This window comes from Sus scrofa, chromosome 1, assembly GCF_054392235.1.
Source record: "Sus scrofa isolate SSC_HxYL_T2T_F1_AM1 chromosome 1, Sscrofa_HxYL_maternal_Yorkshire_Landrace_v2.0, whole genome shotgun sequence".
Lineage (NCBI taxonomy): Eukaryota > Metazoa > Chordata > Mammalia > Artiodactyla > Suidae > Sus > Sus scrofa.
Window position 1 is genome coordinate 250,211,070 of NC_139383.1, and position 23,751 is coordinate 250,234,820.

The 23,751-nt window shown below is 48.2% G+C and overlaps 2 protein-coding genes across 21 annotated transcripts in view; both read left to right on the forward strand.

The window, feature by feature from the left end:
- The window catches only part of TDRD7 (tudor domain containing 7), an 82,897-nt gene extending 81,062 nt beyond the window's left edge, over positions 1-1,835 (forward strand). For all 8 annotated transcript variants that reach the window (XM_013993677.3, XM_001924680.6, XM_084990373.1 and 5 more), the window contains one exon: positions 1,367-1,835. In XM_013993677.3, coding sequence (XP_013849131.1) covers positions 1,367-1,587 — 221 coding nt within the window. In that variant the 3' untranslated portion in view covers positions 1,588-1,835. The remainder of the gene's footprint in view (positions 1-1,366) is intronic.
- A 6,601-nt stretch (positions 1,836-8,436) lies between these two features.
- TMOD1 (tropomodulin 1) overlaps positions 8,437-23,751 on the forward strand; it is a 92,455-nt gene continuing 77,140 nt past the window's right edge. For 4 of the 13 annotated variants that reach the window (XM_003353588.6, XM_084990690.1, XM_084990628.1 and 1 more), the window contains exon 1: positions 8,437-8,585. The gene's annotated coding sequence lies outside the window, so the exon portion shown is untranslated. Of the gene's footprint in view, positions 8,586-8,751; positions 11,598-13,395; positions 13,523-14,815; positions 15,888-23,751 lie in introns of those variants that run through there. The other 9 variants (XM_021066359.2, XM_084990675.1, XM_084990692.1 and 6 more) reach the window with 6 other exon arrangements.

Here is a 23,751-nt window from a genome sequence, read left to right on the forward strand (position 1 = left end):
CCTGCTAGAGCTCAAAGGAGACTCCCATGGTAGACGGATATGAACCAAAGATGGTGGTACCTTTGATCTGTTTTGGACTCAAATGTCTAAATGATTTCTTCAGAATTAATGGATGCATTTTTTATTTTCACTTTTTTAATGTTCAGGTTTTGCTCACAACACATGTTGTTAAAACCTGACAGTCAAACTACCCGGTGGGAACATATGCAGGGCAGTGTCATCCCCAGGCCCAGCGTCTTGGCCAGCAGTCCCTGGTGCCACTCTATGCCAGGGACACTCCAGCCACTTTATTTCACTGAATTTGAGTCTGTGCTGGGAGGCTCAGCTTCTGTTACTGTCACTGAGGAAGCAGATTACACACTTTTCTAGGCTTCTCTCGTGGGAAATTCATAACAATCTAAGAATTCAGCTCACTCACTGATAGGTTTTTTAAATCCTAGATCTTCAATACTATGGGCCATAATTTATAGTTTATCTAATCTAACATATGTAGACTTAATTTATGTTAGTTTAGGAGTTCCCATTGTGGCTCAGTGGTGAATGAACCCGACTAGAATCCATGAGGATGAGGGTTTGATCCCTGGCCTTGCTCAGTGGGTTAAGGATCCTGCATTGCTGTGGCTGTGGTGTAGGCCAGCTACCACAGTTCCAATTCAACCCCTGGCTTGGGAACCTCCTTATGCCACAGGCGTGGCCCTAAAAAGACCCCCCAAAAAATTGTTAGTTTATTAGCATTTCTTGAAAAATTCATGTCATTTCAATTTTTGTTTTAAAACCTATTTAGAGTTCTCTAACTTGAGCTCTCAAGTTTAAAAGTCAGAGGGATTTAGAAATACATGGGACTTAAAATTCATCTGGTCCAACCACTTTATTTCACGATAAGTAAACTGAGGCCTGAGAGTTCACCTGGTTTGCCCAACCAGGTACATGGTATTGTGTACCATTTGACAGAGGAAGAGCTGGGAATAGTAACTGAGTCTCCAGACTTTGAATCCAATGCATTGACTGCGATGTCGTCTGTAAATTTGAAAAATCAATATACTCTAAGTATTAATTCTCCTTCTTCCTCTTTCCCCCTTTTCCCGCCTCACCTCCTCTTTCCTTTCCTCCTCCCTCTTCTTTTTACATTAGGAAAAAAAAAAAAACCTCTGTAAATAAGAGTCCTGTCACCGACAGTGATAGTTTATTTTGCATTATCCGTCTATATCTACATATACTTTGTTCAGCATCTATTTTTCAGTTAGGCCAGTCTAACCTGGTATGTTTATGCTACTTTAAGATTGATTAAATGGTTTTCCGTTATAATGGATCAAAGAAAGGCTCATTTGACTCTTACTGCCCTTCAAACTCCCTGTCTCTCTCCCAGGAGTGAAGTGCAACCAGTGGTCTGAGGAGGCTTCGATGGTGTTTCGAAATCATGTGGAGAAGAAACCCCTGGTGGCACTGGTGCAGACGGTTATAGAAAATGCTACCCCTTGGGACCGGAAAGTAGTGGTCTATCTAGTGGACACATCGCTGCCAGACACAGATATCTGGATTCATGATTTTATGTCAGAGTATCTGGTAGAGCTTTCCAAAGTTAACTAATCACTGCTTCTGAGACCTTGACAACTAATTCAGATTTTTTAGCAATAACAAAATGTAGTAGGCTTTAAAAGAAAATCTTACCTCTGCTACATGGCCTGGCTGCTGTGAAAGATTGAAAAGAATATGCTTATGTTTAATGAAAGATATTTAACAAGTTTTGTTTTAACAGAGTTGACTTTACAGAAGAGAATTGCACTTGACTTATTACTATAATATTAGAATAAAAATGTTTATCAGTATAAAAACTATCTTATTTCTCATTTGTGATTTTTTTGGGGGAGAGGGGGCCGCACCCCTAGCATATGGAAGTTGCTAGGCTAGGGGTCAAATTGGAGCTGCAGCTGCCAGCCTACACCATAGCCACAGCAATGTGGGATCTGAGCCACGTCTGTGACCTACACCACATCTCACGGCAACGCTGGATCCTTAACCCATTAAGCGAGGCCAGGGATTGAACCCACATCCTCATGGATACTAGTTGGGTTTGTTTCTGCTGAGCCACGACAGGAACTCCCATCATTTATGATCTTAAGGTGAGGAGTTTCTTTTTCTATTCATGTTGCCTTCTTTGCGGTGCTCCAGTTCTTCTCCAGTTAGATGGAGAATTTTATGTATGACCTGGTGCTTCCCTGGGGTAGTGCTGGGACCAAAAGCAAGTGGTCAGCAACGCCTCTGAAGTCTCTCCTGAGTCTTCAGCACCTCAGCACTGCTAGTGGTGCTGCTGGAAGAAGAGCCCAGGCAAACCAGCACACCCACCACCCCCATCACCCCAATCTTGGGTGGCTTCTCACTGCCCAGAGCATCTGGACCAAACAGCCAGGTCTTCTACAGTCTCCCTGCCCAACCTCATTTTCCACAAGTCCCAGCACCAGCCACACTGGACCTTCTTCTGGTTCCTAAACACCATGCATGTTGATCCAGGACTACTGATATTCCAAAGCAAGCCTTGCTCCTCTCCAAACGCTTCTTACTTATTCTGTTCCCTCAGCCTGCAGCTCATTTTCTCCCCACCGATGTTGTCTTATGGTTCTCAGCATATGTCTTTCACCTCCTTGATCAGTTTTGTTTTGTTTTGTTTTGTTTTAAAGTCTTTTAGGGCTGCATCTGTGGCATATGGAAGTTCCCAGGCTAGGGGTCGAATCGGAGCTAGGGCTGCCAGCCTACACCACAGCCACAGCAACACCGGATCCCCAACCCACTGAGCAAGGCCAGGGATCAAACCCACATCCTCATGGATACTAGTCGTATTTGTTTCTGCTGTGCCTCAACAGCAACTCCTAGGTTTATTCTTAGGTACTTTGCTTTGGGGCGGGGTACAATTTTTAAATTGTATTGTTCTTTTATATTCCCTTTCTTACTTTTCATTGTTTGAAGCCAAGTCTTAAGGTCTAAGAGGCTAGTGTGGTGACCCTTTACTCAGTTTGACTGGGAAGCTTAAAATTGTGACTTTGAACATATACTGAGTTTAAACTAATCAACCTTTGTGTGAAGACATGCATAAATTATTAGAAATATGGATGGACTTCACTAGAGAAGACCAGGCCAGAAATAAAAATTCTTAAAATCATTTGCTTATTATTTGAGAATATCTAGGAAAAGTAACAATAGAAAGACCAAATGTTTGGAGTTTTTCTATAAAAATGTGTTGAAATTGTCTTTTCAGCTTTTTAAAATTTGTATTTTTTATTTATATTTTTAAAAAATATGAATCATTTATATATTTATTTATTTATTCATTTATCCCCACCCACAGCATGTGGAAGTTCCTGGGTTAGGGATTGAACCCTTGCACAGCGGCAACCCCAGTCTCTGCAATGACCATTCCAGATTCTTAGCCTACTGTGCCACAAGAGAACTCCTAAAATTTGTATTTAATATTTATAATTAAAGGGATTCAAAAGTCAGGATTATTTATGCTAATGATTTAAATAATCGCTTATGATAAAATAAGACTTTCATGACCCACAAATGTTTAAGTGAAATAAAGTAGTGTAAATGGTTTTTATAATGGTTTATTTCCCTAACAACAACAACAACAACAAAACCAGCAGAGATCTTCAAACTCTACAGATAAGGAAGAGGTGGTTTCTATTTCAATAACTTTAGAGTTGCTTCTATTTTTAAAATAAAGCAGTTGATCGTGTTGTTGATGTAACTGAAAAATTAATCTGGTGCTGGGACAGTTTGACAGACAAACAAATGAGACTTGCCCCCTCCCTCATACGATATTCAGACATCAACTGCAGGTGGACTGAAAGCCTGAATCTGAAAGGCCACTGTAGGAAGATAACACAGGACAATATTGTTATAATCCAGGAGCAGGAAAGATGTCTTAAACTGGACTCACAACATGCTAATAATAAAGGAAAAGACTGACATGCAGTTGACCCTTAAACATGGTGATGGTGGGTTGTTAGGGGCACCAACCCTCCCTCCCATGAAAAATCCCCTTGTAACTTCACAGGCAGATCTTGTAGATGCAGCTTGTCCATGTCCTTGGTTCTGCATCTTTGGACTCAACCGTCTGGGGACAGTGCAGTATTTGCTATTGAAAAATATCCGTCTATAAGTGGGCCTGCACATTTCAAACCCGTGTTGTTGAAGGGTCAGCTGTACCAGACTGCATTAAAATGAAGAATACCTATTCATGAAAGACAATATTATGTAATATTATGGTGAAAAAGCAAAGCCCAGGTTGGAGAGAGAGAGAGAAATATAGCTGTATATATACATATAGTGGTAAATAGATTATACATATTCAATAAAATTATCTAGAAGCAAACTGGGCAATACATTTGCACAAACACTTCACAGAAGAGGAAATATAACTGGCCAATCAATGTGAAAAGATGCTTAACCCAACAGGACATGGAAATGCAGATTCAAACCTCAATGAAATACCGCAACTCATGTACCAGAATGGTAAAAAATGTTTCCATTTTTGTTAATTCCAAGTATGTTGAAGGCTCATGCAAGAGGATACACTGATAAAGAATGTTCACAGCGCTGTGTGTAATAACTAAAACCCAGAGATAACCTAAATGTCAATTAATAGTAAGATGGATGTTTTTAAAACTGTGGTATATTTATGCAATGGAAACTTCCACAGCAAGGAGAGTAAACAAATTACAGTCACCAGAACCAACACAAGTTAACCTCACAGCACAGAGCTGAGCAAATGAAGATAAACTATGGAGGAAAGAGGCAAGCAAGGAAGTGATTACCCTAAGAGTCACGAAAGTGGTCACTTTTAGGGGGGAGTTGTGACCCAGAAAGGCACAAGTTGGCTGCTGGCAGTGTTGTTTCCTAATCTCAAAATAAAAATTCTGAAACCTGCTCACTTATGTCGTATACTCTTTTCATAAATGTTTGAGTCCACAACAAAAGGGTTTAAAATTATAAATCTGAAATATTATACCATTGGATTATTTTAAAATATATGGCCCGTGCCCCTTGAGAAGAGAATTCTCTTAGAACACGAGGACTTTGTATTGTAGGAATACATTTTCATGGAAACAAGATTTTTTTGTCTTTTTTTTTTTTTTTTTTTTTTTTTTAGGGGGTTCCCAGGCTAGAGGTCGAAACAGACCTGCTGTTGCCAGCCTATGTCACAGCCACCGCAATATTGGATCTGAGCCATATCTGTGACCTGTACCACAACTTGCAGCAATGCCGGATCTTTAACCCACTGAGCGAGGCCAGGGATCTAACCTGTATCCTCACAGAGACAATGTCAGGTCCTTAACCCAATGAGCCACAATGGGAACTCAACAAATTCCTTTTTATGAGCCCCCCTTTTTAAAAAAATTTATTTTTTATTTTATTTTCCCACTGTACAGCAAGGAGATCAAGTTATCCTTACATGTATACATTACATTTACATTTTTTCCCCTACCCTTTGTTCTGTTGCAACATGAGTATCTAAGCATAGTTCTCCATGCTACTCAGCAGGATCTCCTTGTAAATCTATTCTAAATTGTATCTGATAACCCCAAGCTCCTGATCCCTCCCACTCCCTCCCTCTCCCATCAGGCAGCCACAAGTTTTTTCTCCAAGTCCATGATTTTCTTTTCTGTGGAGATGTTCATTTGTGCTGGATATTAGATTCCAGTTATAAGTGATATCATATGGTATTTGTCTTTGTCTTTCTGGCTCATTTCTTGCACTCAGTATGAGATTCTCTAGTTCTATCCATGTTGCTGCAAATGGCATTATATCATTCTTTTTTATGGCTGAGTAATATTCCATTGTGTATATATACCACATCTTCCGAATCCAATCATCTGTTGATGGACATTTGGGTTGTTTCCATGTCTTGGCTATTGTGAATAGAGCTGCAATGAACATGCGGGTGCATGTGTCTCTTTTAAGTAGAGTTTTGTCCGGATATATGCCCAAGAGTGGGATTGGGGGGTCATATGGAAATTCTATGTATAGATTTCTAAGGTATCTCCAAACTGTTCTCCATAGTGCTGTACTAGTTTACATTCCCACCAACAGTGCAGGAGGGTTCCGTTTTCTTATGAGCCCTTTTAAAAATTAAAACACCTGAAGTTTCTGTTTGGGTTTAAATGGTTTGTTCTGGAAAACATATCAGCCTTTTTAAAAGGTGGTGCTTTTGGAAACAGCAAAACAAATGGGACTACATCAACACTTACACAGTGAAGGAAATTTATCAACAAAATTAAATCCCACCTACTGAAGATATTTGCAAATGATATATCCAGTGAGAGGTTAATATCCAAAGTATATAAAGAATTCATACAACTCACCATTTTTAAAAAAACCGATTGAAGTTCCCACTGTTGTGCAACAGGTTCGGCTGGGTCTCTGGAGCACTGGGATTGGTTTTGATCCCCAGTACGGCACAGTGAGTTAAGGATCCTGCTTTTACCATGCAGGCTATGGCTCAGGGCTCAGATTTGACCATTGGCCCAGAAACTCCATATGCCCCAAGGAGACCAAAAAAATAAATAAATAAATAAAGGGCAAAAGATCTGAATAGACATTTTCCCAAGGAAGACATATATGTACATAAGCGAGAGGCCCATGTAAAGATGCTCAACCTCACTAATCATCAAGGAAATGCAAATCAAACCCACAGTGAACTATCACCTCAGTATCTGTCAGATGGCTGTTATCAAAAAGGCAGTAAGTACTGGTGAGGATGTGGAGAAAAAGGAACTCCTGCACTGTTAGTGGGAATATAAATTAGTGTAGTTACCTTGGAAAATAGTATGCAGATTTCTCAAGAAAAATAAAAAAAGAACTACCATATGATCCAGCGATTCCACTCCTGGGTATTTGTCCAAAGAAAACAAAAACACTAATTGGAAAAGATGTATGTACCCTTACGTTCATTGCAGCATTATTTACAATAGCCAAGATATAGAAGCAACCTGAATGCCCATCAATGATGAATGGATAAAGAAGATGTGGTGTGTGTATAAATATATATATATGAATATTCTTATGCATAATAGGTATCTATATTATTTGTTATACATATATAAAGAATATGTAATGGAATATTAGCCATAAAAAAGGAATGAAACCTTGCCATTTATGGCAACACGGGTGGACCTACAGAGTATTATGCTACGTGAAATAAGTTAAAGTCAAATGTATAATATCGCAAGAGCAACCTAAAAAATTAAAACAAATGAACTAATATAAAATAGGAACAGAGTTAAAGAAAACAAATAGGTGATTGCCAGAGGTGGGGTTGGGGGGAGTGTGGAAGGAGAAAAGAAATAAGTGAGGGAGATTAAGAGGTACACACTTCAAGTAGCAGAATGAATGAGGCAAGGGCATGAAGGGTGGGGAATACAGTCAATAACTATGTAATATCCTTGTATGGTGACACACTGTAACTAGACTTATCATGGTGATCAGTTTGGAATGTATAGAAATATCAAATCATTGTTGTGCAAAAGGAACTCAACTGTTGTAAGTCAATTATACTTAAAAAAAAACACACAGAAAAAGAGATCAGATTTTTGTTTGCGGGGTGGTTGGATGAAGGCATCAAAAGGTACAGACTTCCAGTGATAAGTACCAGGGATAAAATGCACAACATGATAAATATAATCAACCCTGCTGTGGGTTATAAATGAAAGTTTTTACGAGAAAAAATTATGAGTTCTCAAGAAAAAAATCTTTTTTTGTGTCTAAGATGATAGATGTTCACCAAACTTGTGATAATCATTTCAAGATGGACAGAAGTCAAATCATTATGCTGCACACCTTAAACATACAGTGCTGTATGTCAATTATATCTCAATAAAACTGGGAGAAACAAAAGTTGGGTTTTGTGGAGGGGGGTGAGTCATCATTTTGAATGTTCCATTTTTCCAGTATAGAATGCATTTGACTCTCTTGGAACTACGCGTTCACAAAGTGATCGTGACTAAACTTATGCTCAAACCAGACCTAGCTGGGCTGCTAATAAGATGGGACTGGTCGTTGCTTCAATCAAAAGAGGTAAAGGTGCAGCAGCCACTTGGCTGGCTTTGCTCTATCCAAGAACCTACCGATTCTTACAGCTGAGACCCCGCAGGAATGAAAATCACCCCACCTTTTTCCAGATAACTCTCGGCTGGTACAAATGGGGAAGCTGAGACGCAGACCGGAGACAACGTGCACCCGCTTGGCCACAGAGCCACGTCAAGCCAAGCCCTTGCCCCGCGCTGCCCCCAGCGGGTGTCGCTGCCCTGGCCGGGACTTGTCGCTGCACCGCGGCGCCCCCGAGTGGAGGGAGAGGTAAGGAGGGAGAGGGCGGTGGGCGGGGCGGGGCGCGTTGACAGTGCGAAGCCGGGCCCGCCCCTGGCTCCCACCCCCGGAGCCCACAGCGCCCGTCCGCCCGCGGCCGCCCGGGAGCTTGTCCAGCCAGCCCCGCGCTCCGCTCGCCCGCCCGCCGCCCGCGCCCGTCCGCCGGCCGCCTGAGCTCGCCCCGCCGCCGCCTGCGCCCGCGTCAGCCCCCGCGGCTCTACAGCCGGGTAAGCCTTCCACCCGGCCAGGGGTCCCCCTCGCACTCGCGGGGCTCCCTGCCCCCGCGCCGGGCCCCCAGCCATATCTGGGCAAAATATTCAGCTGTCGCCGCCGCCGCCAAGAGGGACTGAGCGTGGCTCCCTCTATAAATAGCCGCCGCTTCGGGTTGCCTCCGGAGCTGGGGAGCCCGAGTCTCGGGGTCCGGAGCCAGGCGTTTGCGTCCGTGCCTCTCAGCGCGTGGCCCTAGCTAGGGCACTCTTCTCTTTGGTCCCTGGCGTCGCGTCTGGAAACGGGAAAAGGACCTGGGGGCCCTGGAGCAGCGGCGCCGAGGGCCGGGGTCCTGGCCGAGCGAACTCCCCCGCTGCGCGCTCGACCCCGGCGCGGCGTGCTTAGCGCCCCGGGCGCTTTGCTGGGTACAGGTGCAGCCGAGTCCGAGTCCGGCAACTAGGCGCGGCCTCCCCACCAGCTGCGGAGGCTTCGGAGGTGGGAGTGGGGCGTGCGCGCTCAGGTGGACCCGATACCTCGGTTCGGGCTGCGCCGATTTGCGGGCAGGAAAAAGTTTCCCAAACTGCGGGAGATCACAAGGTTTAAAGCGCCACGGTAACACGCCTTTCGCTCTGAGGTGGAGCCGGGAAGAGTTTGGAGGCAAGAGTCCCCTGCCTCCAACTCACGGGGTGGACTTGACAAGCCTCCGCCCTCCTCTGGGTCTCCGTTTCCCCAATTATAGGGGCGAGGTTTGGTTCCCGCGATGGAGCTCCCGGCCCCGTCCGGCGGTGGGGGCAGCAGGGCGCGCTCTTGACCGCCAGCGCCCTCTCAACCTGTTCACTCACTCCAGGCCTGGGATGCTGCCAGCACAGCTAGAGGGGTTGTGGAGACCAGAGACTTTGCCAGTCCCTCTGACTCAGGTTTTATTCTAATACCTGGCAGGACCCTCCGAATAGCCTGGGCCGTACGCCCCCAGGAAGCTCAACCCCAGAGCAATTAGGGGTATCTCTGTTGGGTGGCACCCATTACCTTGGCAAAGAAATTTGTGAATCAAACAGCTTTAAATCCAATGAACTGGGCAGGACTAGAGTCTCCAGTCCACTCGCTCCCTGGCCTCAGTTTCCCCATCTGTAGGGCACCTGTGATGCTGCCTCTGAACACTGCCAGCATACAGGTGCCCCCACCTCCAACACCCATCTTTCCTGGCCTCGACCTTCACCCTCTCAGACTCTTGGAGATGATTTGGCCTAAGCTTTTCCCTGTCCGATTACCAAAGCAGACCTAACCCAAGTTCTGGGCCCTCAGTGGGGCACGGGGGTGGGGGTGGGGGGGGACGGAATCCCTACCTTTCACCCAACAGTCACAGCAATTTTGTTCTCCATGAAGGACCGCAGAGCCCCCTGCTCAAGGTCACACGCTACTAGATGTGGCAGGCAGAATCTCCACCAGCTTTTCTCCTCTCTTTCCAGATACTTACTGCTGCTCAGGCAGCTCTTGGGGATCCGTGAGTACCCCCTCCAAAGCCCCTATTCTTTGGTCTGCTGCTGTCCAGAACTTTCCCTTGCTCAGACAATAGTGCCCTCGTCCTGAAGTTTCGTGTTTGTTTCTACGTTGCTTGCTATCATATATTTTTTCTAAAGCCATCTTAAAGCCTTACAGTATTAAGAGGAAATGGAGACAAATTGTAAGGTTCTCATCCACTGGAGCCACACAACAAACAGGCAGAGAGTGAACGCAAGGAGGGTTGTCACTTCCATGTGTTAATTCTCTTTAATGAGCCAGTCTTGCACACCCACATTTCAGAAGATCTTAGCCCTTGAGTTCCTCCCAGCCTAAGTGGAGAGCCAGTGTCCTCTAAAAATAGCCTCCGCCCCACCTTATCAGGGTCTCACACGTTCTCCCTCCTCCAGGGCTGGGCTGCTTCCTGCTGCTCAGCAAAAAGCCCACAAAAACTAGCAGTAGGTAGTGGCCCCTCTGAGTAACAGGAGGTGGAATGACCTGGAGGTTAAGACGCCTGGCCCCAGCCCCAGCTTTGCCACCCATGTAGAGTGACCTTGAGCAATGAGGAGGTGGGCAAGATGATCTCCAGTAGACCTCGAATCAAGAGGACTCAGAGTTTCCCTTGGGAGATTTTCTGTCATGAGAAGAGTAAGTGCCAGGGATTTTAATCCAGGGAACCACCCTATGAAGAAGAAGAAGGAAAGAGCAGGAGAAACCGGCTCCCAAGAGTCAAGGGAGGTGAAAGATTGGCAGTGCCAATTGCTGCAGAGAGACAGAGGGGAGGAGGACTGGGCAAGGGCCACCATGATTAGCAGGTGGCATGGGTGATTTTGGCCAGGACATTACAGAGGATTCAAAAATGTTTTTGAAGCCAGTGACCCAACCTGTCTGTCTGCACCCCAGTTTCCTTCTCTGCACAATGGAGAGAATAATAGCACCCATCTCTTAGGGGTTGCTGTGGGGATGAAGGGGGATGATGCAGGGAAAGCCCTGGGTCCGGTGCTTGGTACCTGCAATGAGATTATTGGTGCTAGTGAGAGGAGGCGGCAGAAGCTAATGTGAGCTGAAGACGTGGAGACAGAGCCCACAACTCTTCTGAAACCGTGGATGAGAAAGGAAGGGAAAGAGACAATAAGAGATGCTAGAGATGGCCCAAAGCGGGGGCAGGTGTTTCTGGGCTGAGGGGTGGGGGGATAGGCAAAGACGGACCCTGGAGAGGGGGAGAGGATGAAAGAGCATCAGAGGGGTATGCACACAGGAGGTCTGGAGCCTTCCTTAAAGACCTGCTGAGTGTCACAGGCTCTGGAATTAGGCTCTAAGATCACATCCCTCTAGATTCAGGCTGAGCGAATGAAGGGTGAAATGAGGCCAGTCCTGGCTCAGACACCCACATCCCCTTGGAGACCTCAGTGTCTGTGAAGGAGGGCGGCGGTGGGCCACGGAGGGCAGTTTGACTCTGCCCGGGGGCCTCGTGACCTTGGCATGCTTATTTCTGAAATGACGTCATCTATCAATGACTCCTGCTCAGCCCAGTGGTAATGGCCTTTTCCAGTCATTGTTTTGATTTTTCGGTCTTACTAATGGACCAGCCAGACTGCCAACATTTCTCAAGAGGCCAGTTCACTTTTCTCTCGAAGCCAGAAAACCAAATAGATCAATGATTTGGCTTTGAGGTGCCATTATCAGTTGAAGCCTCAGGCTTGTTTGTATGGAAAAACATGAATCAGATGGCATCATTTGGGGACCATTTCCTGTCTCTTGTTTTGTTTTGTAAAATCACCCTTTGGTTAAACGTGATAAGAGCAGACTCTCTTTGCTCTTAAGGATAACATGAGAATGAGCTCACTGGAGTCCACATAGGACAGGCTGGGAGGTTTTCTTCAATGTTAGGAGGTGCTGGGTCCAGATCTTATCTGACCTGAAAACCTAAACTAACTCAAACCTTTCTTTTGCTTCTCCTTTTCTTTACTTTTTTTTTCTTTTTAGGGCCAAATCTGCAGCATATAGAGGTTTCCAGCCTAGGGGTCGAATCGGAGCTGTAGCCGCTGGCCTACATGACAGCCAGATCCAAGCTGCATCTGTGACCTACACTACAGCTCAAGGCAATTCCGGATCCCCAATCCACTGAGCAAGGCCAGGGATCGGACCTGTGTCTTCATGGATACTAGTCAGATTGTTTTCCACTGAGCCGTGATGGGAACTCCTGCTCCTCCTCTTCTTACATCCTTTTGCTTTTCTCTTGGAGAAAAATGGCTTTGTGAAAGGGCTGTCTCTGCCTCAGTTCTTCTTCTTCTTGGGTCACTGGCCCCAGCCACCCCTTACTCTGCGGCTTCTAGGGAAGGGGCCCCAGGGCTGTTCCTGGGAGAAGATTCTGGTGGCTGATCAGGCGGAAGTGTCTCTTGGCCTCCCTCAGCCTCCTTCGTGGACTCATCTCTTCTCCTCATCCCTTAAATGTTAGTGCCACTCTCACCCTATTCCTTTTCACCCCACACCCTCCTACAGTCTCATCTAATCCCATGGCTCCCACTGTCCCCTATACACCTGCAACTCCCATTCATGTGTCCAGCCTGGACCCCTCTCCTCAGCTCTAGGCATCTGTGACTCCAGCCTATTGAACAAAGCCAGGAGGGTGTCCCAAAGGCACCTCACACCCAACAGGCCCCTCTCTGGCTTTCCAGTCGGTCTTCCTCCAGTGCTCACCCCCCCATCTTGGTTAACAGTAACCCCACCCAGCCAGGCTCTGAGTCGGAAACCTCCCTAACCTCTCACCATCTCCTTCATTTTGTCAGAAGTTCTGTCAATTCTACCATCAGTAAATTTCTTCTATTCCTTTCTTTCCCCACAATTACTACCCCCATTGAGTATTTTGCCATCTCTCTCCTGGGCTATTGTCAGAGCCTCTTACGAGTTCTTCTGCCCTGAGTCTTTTTTTCTCATGCTGCTATTAAAAGATCATTGTGACATGTGACTCGGAGAGTGTTACTCCTCTCCATTCAGGGACTCCCCACTTCCTACCAGATTTCTTGGCATCAAACACCAGGACGATCTAAACTACTTCTGGCCTCAAGCTGCTTCTTCAAAACCATTTCTTGGTCTTCCCCCAGTTCTCCTTACCTTCTGGTCACCATGCAGCAGACCTGCCTCCATGCCTCGCTGCCTTTCCACCTGCTGTTCTTTTTGCCTGGAATGCCAACTCGTAATCCTCCTTTCATACAAACCTCCTCATTGCCTCACCTGTGCCCCCACAGCCCCCTGCATGGCCCTCAGAACCAGCCAGCGTGTGCTCTAAATGTAATCATCTGCTCACATCCTTATCTCTAGACTGATAGATCCTTTTTTTTTTTTTTTTTTTGCTTTTTAGGGCCACACTCAAGACCTATGGAAGTTCCCAGGCTAGGGGTGGATTCTGAGCTATAGCTGCCAGCCTACACCACAGCCACAGCCACACCAGATCCGAGCCGTGTCTGTGACCTACACCACAGCTCACGGCAACACTGGATCCTTAACCCACTGATGGTTGTTTTTGTTTTTGTCTTTATGGAGCATGTGCGGTGACATACGGCGCTTGATGGGGCCCTGGCAGGGCTAGAAGAATGAGGTGGAGCGTGTGGCATGGGTGTGTGTGTGTGTGTGTGTGTGTGTGTGTGTGTGTGTGTTGCATGTGGTGCATGGCGGGACACCTGGGAAGGCCCAGGATGTGCAGAGGATGGGACTAGCCTGAGGGCACATGATAGGGGGAGGGGCTTGGGGACATGTGGCTGGAGCACAGGGGCAAAGATGAAGCCCCATGAATGACAGGCGGCTGGAAGGGTCAGGCTCGCGGACGTGGGTTACTTCCCTCTTCTTCCCCCTTCCTGCCTTCACCTTTGCTTTCTGGAGAGACTGAGGCCAAGACAAAGGCTTTAAAGCCAAATAGCTCAGTTCCCAGCCAGCCTAGAACTGCCCCCCACCCAACACCAGAGCACCAGGCTTCTGTGTCCAGCCCTCTTCAGTGCCCACTGCTTACAAGTTTGGTATCTATGAGCACAGGATGAGCCCTGGGCCCATGCTAGGGTGGGAACTGGACGCCTGCCTCAGAACCGCTCAAAAGACGAGAAAGATGGGCGCCTGAAAGACGGGCTTCCTCCATGCAAGCCCAGGAAGGTTTAAAAAGCCAGACTCAGTGGCAACGCTGGGAACATTTGTTTATGGTTTTTATACTGCATTCCACTTACACCATTAAGAGCGTATGACAATGCTTAAAATAGACCAGCACGGGCAACATAACTGGGAAGAACAGGAAAAAGGAAGGAAGGAAAAGAAGGGAGAACGGGCAGAAAACTTGAAAATCAGGTTCATGAAAGCCTTTGAGAATCTGACAGGAGCCAGGGACGCTTGCTCCAGAAAGATGACTATATCCATGCACACCACAGTTTGCATATCATTTCGGTGGGTGCACGGGTCGCTCTGAAGACCTTTCAAAAGCCCAGGTTAAGGATGCCCAGCAGAGAATAAAGAGGAAAAATAGGCCAGTGTCCTAGCTGAAGATGACAACTGTATTTGGACGCTCAAGTCAGCTCCGAGATGAATCCCAACAGCCAAGGGGGAAAGGGGAAAAGAAATGAATTGGGGGGCATGTCATGTCAGAGTTAAAAACAACAGTCTTGGAGTTCCCGTCATGGCACAGCAGAAACGAATCCGACTAGGAACCATGAGGTTGTGGGTTCGATCCCTGGCCTCGCTCGCTGGATTAAGGATCCAGCGTTGGCGTGAGCTATGGTGTAGGTCACAGATGCAGTTTGGATCTGGCGTTGCTGTGGCTCTGGAGTAGGCTGGTATCTGTAGCTCCGATTCAACCCCTAGGCTGGGAACCTCCATATGCCGCTGGTGTGGCCCTAAAAGGACCAAAAAACAAAAACAAAAACAAAAACCCCAAAAAAACCCACTGGTCTTTTCTGGGGAGGCAAATGTTTTCTCAGCCCTACTTCCCCGAGTGTTAGGAGACAGTTTTGCATGGTGGTTAAGAACATACCTCCCTGGCTTCAAATCTAAGGTTTCTCAGTTACTGGCGGTGTAAACTCCAGTAACTTTGAAGTCCCTGCACCTCCGTTTCCCCATCTATAATTGGAGTTATCGTGAGGATCTCAGTTTACACATGCATGAAGTGGGGTGTTGCGAGGACTAAACTAGTTAAATGTAAAATGCCTAAGCCAGCGCCTGGGATATTGTCAGCATTTCAGAAGTGCGAGCTGGTATAGGAAGGTGGCGTGGAGCAGGTAATGAGGACAGATCACCTGCCTGGCTTCAAATCCTGGCTCTACCACCCACTGGCTTTGTTACCTTGGTCACTGTCGTGGGTTCAATAGTGTCCCCTGAAAAATCGTGTCCACCTGGACCTCGGCGTGTGATGTTCTTTGGAAAGAAGGTCTTTGCTGAATTAGTTAAGATGCGGTCATGGGTGGGTTAGGGTGGGCCCTGCGTCCAACAGCCAGCCAGTGTCCACCTGAGAAGTGGAGTGGACACACACAGGGAAGAAGGCTACGTGCTGACGGAGGCAGCGATTGGAGTGGGGACAGCAAGGACTGTGGCAGTCGCCAGAAGCTGGGAGAAATCATCCTCAGAGCCTCTGAAGGGAACCTGCCTTGCCGACACCTTGGTTTCTAATTTCTCGCCTTCTGAGTGCAGCAGGAGACATTTCTGCTGTTTTCAGCCATCCAGTTTGTGGTCATTTCTTATGGGAGCCCTGGGAAACTGAGACAGATGACTGCATTTCAATTTGTTCTGCCAAAGTGGGAATTAAAAAGTACCTACTTCACAGAGTATTAGGACAGCGTGAAATAATCCAGGTAAAGCATTTAGCGCTCTGCCTACTCTGTGGTCTGTCTAGAATAATGCTTGCTATTAAAAGGGCAACCCTGGAGTTCCTGTCATGGCTCAGTGGTTAACGAATCCGACTAGGGACCATGAGGTTGCGGGTTCGATCCCTGGCCTTGCTCAGTAGGTTAAGGATCCGGCATTGCCGTGAGCTGTGGTGTAGGTGGCAGACGTGGCTCGGATCCCATGTTGCTGTGGCTCTGGCGTAGGCCGGTGGCTACAGCTCCAATTTGACCCCTAGCCTGGGAACCTCCATATGTCAAGGGAGAGGCCATAGAAAAGGCAAAAAGACAAATAAATAAATAAATAAAAGGGCAACCCTAGCTTCGAGGATGGTGTTTCTAGTATTCTGTTGTATGCCAACATTATAATTCATTTACCCAGCACCATAATGATGAACTTTATGTGAGTTTCAGGGTTTTTTTGCTAATGTAAATAATAACCAGATAACTCGTATCTTTGTATAATTCAGTGCGTGAACTGGTAAGATAAACTAGAAGTGGAATTGCGGAGTCAAAGGGTGTGTGAATTTGGATAGAAATGGCTTAACTTGGAGTTCCCATTGTGGCTCAGTGGGTTAAGGATCCGATGTTGTCTCTGTAAGGACATGGGTTTCAATCCCTGGCCTCGCTCAGTGGGTTAGGGATCCAGTACTCTCAGACTTTTTAATCTTTGTTAATCTGTTGGAGGAGAGCTGATGTCCCATTTGTCCACTGACTTTCATCTAACTATGGGTGAATTTCATTCCCTGTCATAGGCTTATTAGCCATTTGTATTTCTTTTTATGTGAATTGCCTGTTCTTTTCCTTCTCCCTCATTTTTGCTGGACTCCTTTTTTTATTGTAGGAACTATGTCCATTAAAATAATAGACCTTTAATGTGTGGCACATATTCCCCCCCCCCCATTTTGCCTTTTGTCTTTTGGCATTGCCCCTGCTAATTTTCATATGAGTTTTTCAGAAAATACAAAAAAACCATACTCCATGAACCTGTGCCGATGTTACCTCTTGCTGTGAAATAAGGTGACAAAGTTCATGTTTGTGAAATGGAAAGGGTGAGCTTGCAGGCTTTGCCACAAGCCACCTTTAATTCCACCAAGGCTTTTGTCTTATGGCTATTAGAGCCAGTAGTAATGCCAGGCTTTCATTCATTCACTTGTTCACCCAACCTGGCTTCAGCCCCTGGGAGGGGCAGGGCTTAATGATGGATCACGGGAGACAAGGATGCTTGCTAGTAGCTTTAGTCTTGAGGCTGTGTGTGCAATAACATGATACTTCTAATGGCAACAGCCCCTCCCGTTTGCATTAGCTATTTAGCTCTAGCATCCTTTGTATGGAGGAAGAGGCCATGGATGCGGCAGAGGCTGGCAAGAGCTCATGGTGGCCCGAGACAGAGCAGGTGCAGGGAGGTGAGAGGGAGCTGCAGAGTGGAGGATGGTAGGGTTTGCAGGACAGGTGGGCAGACCAGCTGGGACAGGGCGATGGGTTCAGCGTCTTTTCCTGGAACCCGGCTGTTCACAATGATTCGTACTGTGATTCGTTCACAGTGACTCAGACACTGTGATGACCTCAAGGAGTGTAAAATAAAAACACGGATCCATGCACACACACGTGCTTTCTAATTTAAAACGTTTGACAACTTGCACTGACGTGTGGACCTTTGAGGCCCTGCGTGAACTGGGACGGGGCTCAGAGCCAATGCAGAGAATGACGGAGTCAAACACTATGTTTTGTTTCTCTGCTTTTTTAGGAGGTACTTTCCCTTCTGACTAAGAGAATGAGCTCAGCCAGGGCGAATAATGCAGTCAGGCCAGAAAACACATCTTTTAAAGAGAGCTGATCTCTGAGCCCCCATCCTCTCTACTTAGAGGCTCCCAACATGTCTTTCCTTATAGAATCGGGTCTCGAAGGGCCTTAAATCTCACCTTGTCAGCTCCCAACAGCCACCACCAGTTGAGACCACTGGCCCTCCCTGGAAGACCTCGTCTAGGGCCCTAGCATCTCTGCTCACATGCCTGGCATAACAAGTGCTCACCACCTCCTGAATCAGCCCAGAGCTGCCTCGGGCGTTTTTTATTTTTAGACAGTTCCTTGTGTGGATCAGAAATCCACATCCCCGGAACCTCGGTAAACCTATGTCTTCTGAGTGTTGGGATCCACAAACCACTTTGTTCCTTCTTGCCCAGGTTCGGCCCCTTAGAGATAGACAGGGAGACCATTTTCCCCTGGTCCTTCCACTGTTCTGTAGGACACCCTGCCCCCTCTTCTGGACTCGGTCAGCACCTCTCAGGGGGAAGGCCCAGGTCACAGGAGAGCTCACCCACATGGCCAGTAGGCCATGAAATGTGCTCAGCATCCTTAGTCATCAGGGAAATGCACAATGAGATGCCACTACCCACCCCCCTGCAGTGGCTAAAGTGGAAAATACTGACAATACTGAGGGTTGGCTGGGTTGTGGAGCACCTGGAAGGCTCAGCCCCTGCTGGGAGTGGATGGGGGGTGTAAAATTGTGCAGTTGCTTTGGAAAACCATTTGCCAGTACCTGCTGAAACTGAGTGTATGACTACTCTGTGGCTGAGAAATCCCACGTCCTCAGGAAAAATAAGTGATTATTCCTACCCAGAGACATTCATAGCACTACTTATAATTACCAAATGTTGGAAATGACTTAAATGTTCCTTACCAGTAGAATAAATAAATCAATTTTGGTCTAGTTCGTGTGATGCGATACTACACACCAATGAAAAAGAATGGACCACAACTCTTTTTTTTTTTTTTTTTTTGTCTTTTGTCTTTGTCTTTTTAGGGCTGCACCTGTGGCATATGGAGGTTCACAGGCTAGAGGTCGGTATATCAGAGCTATAGCTGCCAGCCTACACCACAGCCACAGTAATGCCACATACAAGCCTCATCTGCGACCTACACCACAGCTCACAGCAACACCAGATCCTTAACCCACTGAGCAAGGCCAGGGATTGAACCCACATCCTCACAGATCCTAGTCGAGTTCATTAACCACGGAGCCACGAAGGGAACTCCTGAACCACCACTCTTAACACGCAGTGAGGATGAATCTCACAGGTGTCATGTTGAGAGGAAGGAGCCAGACGTAAAAACATGTCCCCTGGAGGTGACCATTAACATAATGTTCAAAAACAGTTCAAGCCAATCTATTGGAAGGGCTTAAAAGTCTGAACCTTTGAGGGAGATGGACTTGGGGAGGGATGAGAAAGCTTTCTGTTCTGAGGGGTTGGAAACGGGCTGTGTCTTCATCTGTATGGTGCTTATATAGGTGGACGCATGTGGGAAGATAGAGTGAGACGTGCTCTTAAGACTTGCCCCCTTGACTGTGTATGACCAATACCTTTTCAGAAAAGAAAAATCATCATAGCCCCCAGTGCAAGAGCAGGGGCCTGGAGCTGAACTCCAGCCTGATGCCAAGCAAGACTGTCATTGCCCTTGCTTCGTCCACTGTACCTGTATTAATGCACGACCTTGGGGGCCAATGCCTCACTCTGTTGCTGTGCGCTGCATGCACAGTCACTTGAGAACCCCTAAACCTGGCTGCCCCGTGCGTCCACCCATCAAATGCTTGAGGGATCAGCTTATTGGGCTGGTGCTTCCTGGGACTGAGGAAAGGGAAGGAAAGCAGCCCTCTGATCTGTACTTGATCTCACGGCCTCTTCATAACACCCCATCAGAGATACAGGTTGTGCCCTCACTTTACAAACGAATCCATGAAGCTCAAAGGCCTGATGCTGCCCAGCCACTTAGAGCCAGGGCAGGGATGTTAGCCCAGGCCCGCAAAACTCTGAGTCCTCACCTTCAGCTTTCACCAGGCTGCCCGAGGAGGAGACATCATCTGTTAAGAGGGGCTAATGGCCCAGCTCAATCCCCTTTGAGGGTGGTGGGTGGAGATGTGTGGGACAGCAGCCCCAGGGATTTCTGTGTGAGTCTCATCCTCCTGACTTAACCGTAAGCTTCCTGGGGGCCAGGTCTCTCCTGTTAATTTCTGTCTCTTCCACATAGGCCCCCTATGCCCTGTACACAGTGGGTACTCAGTAAACATTCACTTAGTCACGGACACTGAAATCCAGAGAGACAGAGCAACTTGCTTGGGGCCACACAGCAAGTCCTCAAGCAAAGTCAGGACTTGTTATCAAGTCCCCTGACTCCTACCCCAGTGTCCCTCTGCCAGTGTACAATGGCCCCAGCTTCCTACAGACCCCAGACCCCAGGGACTGGAGAGCCCCTGAAGATACTAGGGAAGAAAAGGACCATCCCAGGCGATCCAAGGCTGAGTCTAGGCCTGGAGCCATCCGGATGTGTGTCCTGGGAAGAGGGCTGGCGAAAGGTTGTAGGTTGTACTGTTGTGTGGCAGCCTCCTTTCAGAAACATACTGTGCTTGGCTGAATGCTACTCAGTGGCTTTCTTGAAATTCCTAATTTTACCTCTGCATTTATATGTTTAAGTGAAGCCCCATGGACAAGGGCACATGCACCGGGGCTTGGCGCCTCGGCTCACATGAGGTCACATCTCCTGCTGCCTCTCTGCTTCCCGGGGATGGGTTCTCACCCTCTGGCTGCCTGGGTCCCACTGGCCTCCACCTCCCCTCCCCTGCCAGCTACCACTAGGGCTCTTGCCCCGGGTGCGTTCAGCTGGCAACTTTGCGGGGCAAGCTCCTTGCCCTCCCCTGATCCAGGGACCTAGTGCCCTGGTGCAGAGGTTGGGACATCCATGGGATCGCCCATCTCCATGTGGTGGGACAGTACACCGCTGGAAGGGGAGATGCCTGGCTCGATTGCTGGCACCCCACCTGGGCAGGGCATGTCTGTCCTGTATCTGTCAGTGTAAGAGAAGCCTACAGCAGAGCGCTGACATGCATGCTCTGAATCATAGCAGTTGGGCCCCTGTGTAGATCATGATACTCAATAATATATTTATTTTATTTTATTATTTTATTTTATTTTTATCTCTTTTGTCTTTTTAGGACCCCAGGCTAGGGGTCCAATTGGAGCTGAAGCCTCTGACCCATGCCACAGGCACGGCAACGCAGGATCTGAGCTATGTCTGTGACCTACGCCACAACTCACAGCTCTGCCACAGCTCACAGCAATGCCAGATCCTTAACCCACTGAGTGAGGCCAGGGATCAAACCCACATCCTCATGGATGCTTGTCGGGTTCGCTAACCGCTGAGCAATGACGGGAACTCCCTCAATAATACATTTTAAAGACATCATGACAGCTCAAGACAGAGACCATGAGAGGAAGGGAAAATTTTATGTCTTGATACCTTCAGTGGCACTTTTTTCCCCCATTTTTGAACTCAGGACTTCACAGCCCTCTTTTACACTGGACCCGGAAAATTCTGTAGCCGGTCTTGCCCAGAGGATCTTTATCAGGGCACGGAGAGCATTCAGGTCGTCATGCAGGGGCTCCTGAGGATGTGAGGGGGCAGGGGATTCAGACCTGGGTGCTGGGTGAGCTCGGCCTCCTCGAGTCTATCTGGATCCCATCACAGGTGACATCATGCCAAGGTACTCTCACATCTTGCCCTGCAGGGGACATGAAACTGCAGGGATAAAAGTGGCTGTTTTCTTTTTTTAAGTTGCAAAAGCCTGTGTGCTTTGGAGTGGTTTTTGGTATAGCGTCGCATTCTATGACTCTGTTCTAAAACCGAAACACTGAGGAATTTAAGTCCCACAAACTTCCATTACGCACTCATCTACCCCTTCCACACGCCACCACCCCCCACTCAGGGGAGGGACAGCTGACTTTCTTCCCCTTGGGGTCACTGGGCTGGGATAGGCTCCAGGGGCCTGTACCCCCGACTGACCTGCAGTAACAGCGCCTTTGGCCTGAGCTGTGCTGAGACGCAGCGCAGGTCAGATATGATGCTGCTCTCACCCAGTTCAGCCTGGAGACTGGGAGGTGTGGGCACTGGCCCCTCCACTGGGCAGGGAAGCACTGGCTTTCCTAGGGCTGCACACAAGGCTGTGGAAGCAGAGAGGCCATGACTCTGCAGTAAGGAGGCTGGGGGCCTGTGAGGAGGCACAGGGCATGGAGGCAGGGAGAGGGCGCTCCAGCCTGAGGGGACCCTGTGTGCTCGAGACAAGTGGCCGGTCCAGCCGGAAGGGAAAGGCCTGTGCTGGGATTAGAAGCTGGGGGTGGCACGCAGGCCCACCAGGTCTCTGATGGCCTCAAACCCCGGGCTGGGGAGTTTGCTCTCCGTCTGTCGTAATGGGGGCTGTTGAAAGTGGCTTGCAGCTTGGGGGCAGCATCAGAACTGATTTTCACAGAGATCGTTCAGAGGCTGAGTTGAATGTGGACAGGAAGGTAGGGAAACTGAAGCAAGGAGCTGGGTTGGGCGGGCTGTCGCGAGGACACAGATCCAGAGAAAAGGGCAGTGGCCACGAAGAGGGAGAGGAAGGGTGGATACACAGGGAACTCTAGTCACAAAAGGACCGGCATGTGTGATTCCACCCAGACGAGGCAACTAGAGTAGAGCAGAGTCATAGAGACAGAAAGTAGAATGATGGCTGCAGAGGCTGGGGGAGGGCATGGGGGAGGGCATGGGGTGGTGAGGGCTTAAAAAAGGACAGTTCCACTTGGGGAAGATGGACACGTTCTGGAGACGGGTGGTGGTGATGGTTGTACAGCAGTGTGAGAGACTGAAGCCTGTACAGTGGTACACGTGCAATGGTTAGTTTCATGTTTGTTCATTTTACCACCACCTACCCACCACCAACACCCTATAACATTCAAAAGAGTAAATGAGAGCGAGGGAGCACAGATTGCCAGGCGTGGGGACCCAGCAGAGCTGAGGGAGTGGGAGGGCAGAGTTCAGGCTGACCTCCTGGTGTCTGGCCTGGGCGGCTGAGAGCAGCAGGGCGAGGAGGTGGTGGTGAGGTGGCCGCACTCAGGGTGGAGCGTGTTGAGGCTCAGGGACTCCAGGAAACACGCCCATCAGGGAGCCTGGGCTGGAGAAACCATGTGGGAGTCATCAGCGTATCACTGGTACCTGACCCCACGTGGAGATGAGAACCCCCGGGGGAGTGTGAGATGTGAGAGAACAGTGGCCAGAGGAACAGGTGGGCCACGAAGAACCGTCGTCAAGCAGAGTGAGAAGGAGTGGGGAGAAAGGAAGGAGGCAAACCGAGACGGTCTCGTACTTGTTTGGCACAAGGATCAAGGACTCGTGTGGTACCTGAGTGCAGTGAGGAGGCGGGGGGGGGGGGTCTCCTAAGGATTGTGGGAGGACGGGGGTCTCATGGGACTCCAACAGCAACCCAGGCCTGAGGCAGCAGGGACCGGGCCCTTCTGGGCTCACAGGGCTCTCCATCTCTCTACCCCACGAGCTCACCTTCCAGATTCCCTCCCAGAGCCCCAGAAGGACCCAGCCCTGCTACACCTAGACTTTGGACTTCCAGCCTCCAGAACTGAGAGACAAGGAATTTCTGCTCTTTAGGCCCCTCTGTTTGGGGTACATCATTAAGCTGTCTCAGAAACCAATACAAATGCCAAGCAATAAAGGAACTCATTTAGGTAAATCACTTAAAAAAAAAAAAAAATCCAGGCCACTGCATAGGTCATTGACCAGTCAATCAGTTGGCTGCCCTTAAGCCAGGCACCCACTCTGACCAGTCAGCGGAGGGGCGATCACATGACATGAAGCATGGCTGCCCCCAGAGATGCCCCTTAGATGAGGGCAGTGGGGAGACAGCTCTCTCAGGAAGAACAGGGGACATCTCAGCCACTCTCGTGTCCCCAGAACCCATGGAAGAGCGAGGCGCAGACTTCAGTGATGAGGACTCATGGCCTAAAATCCCTTTGGC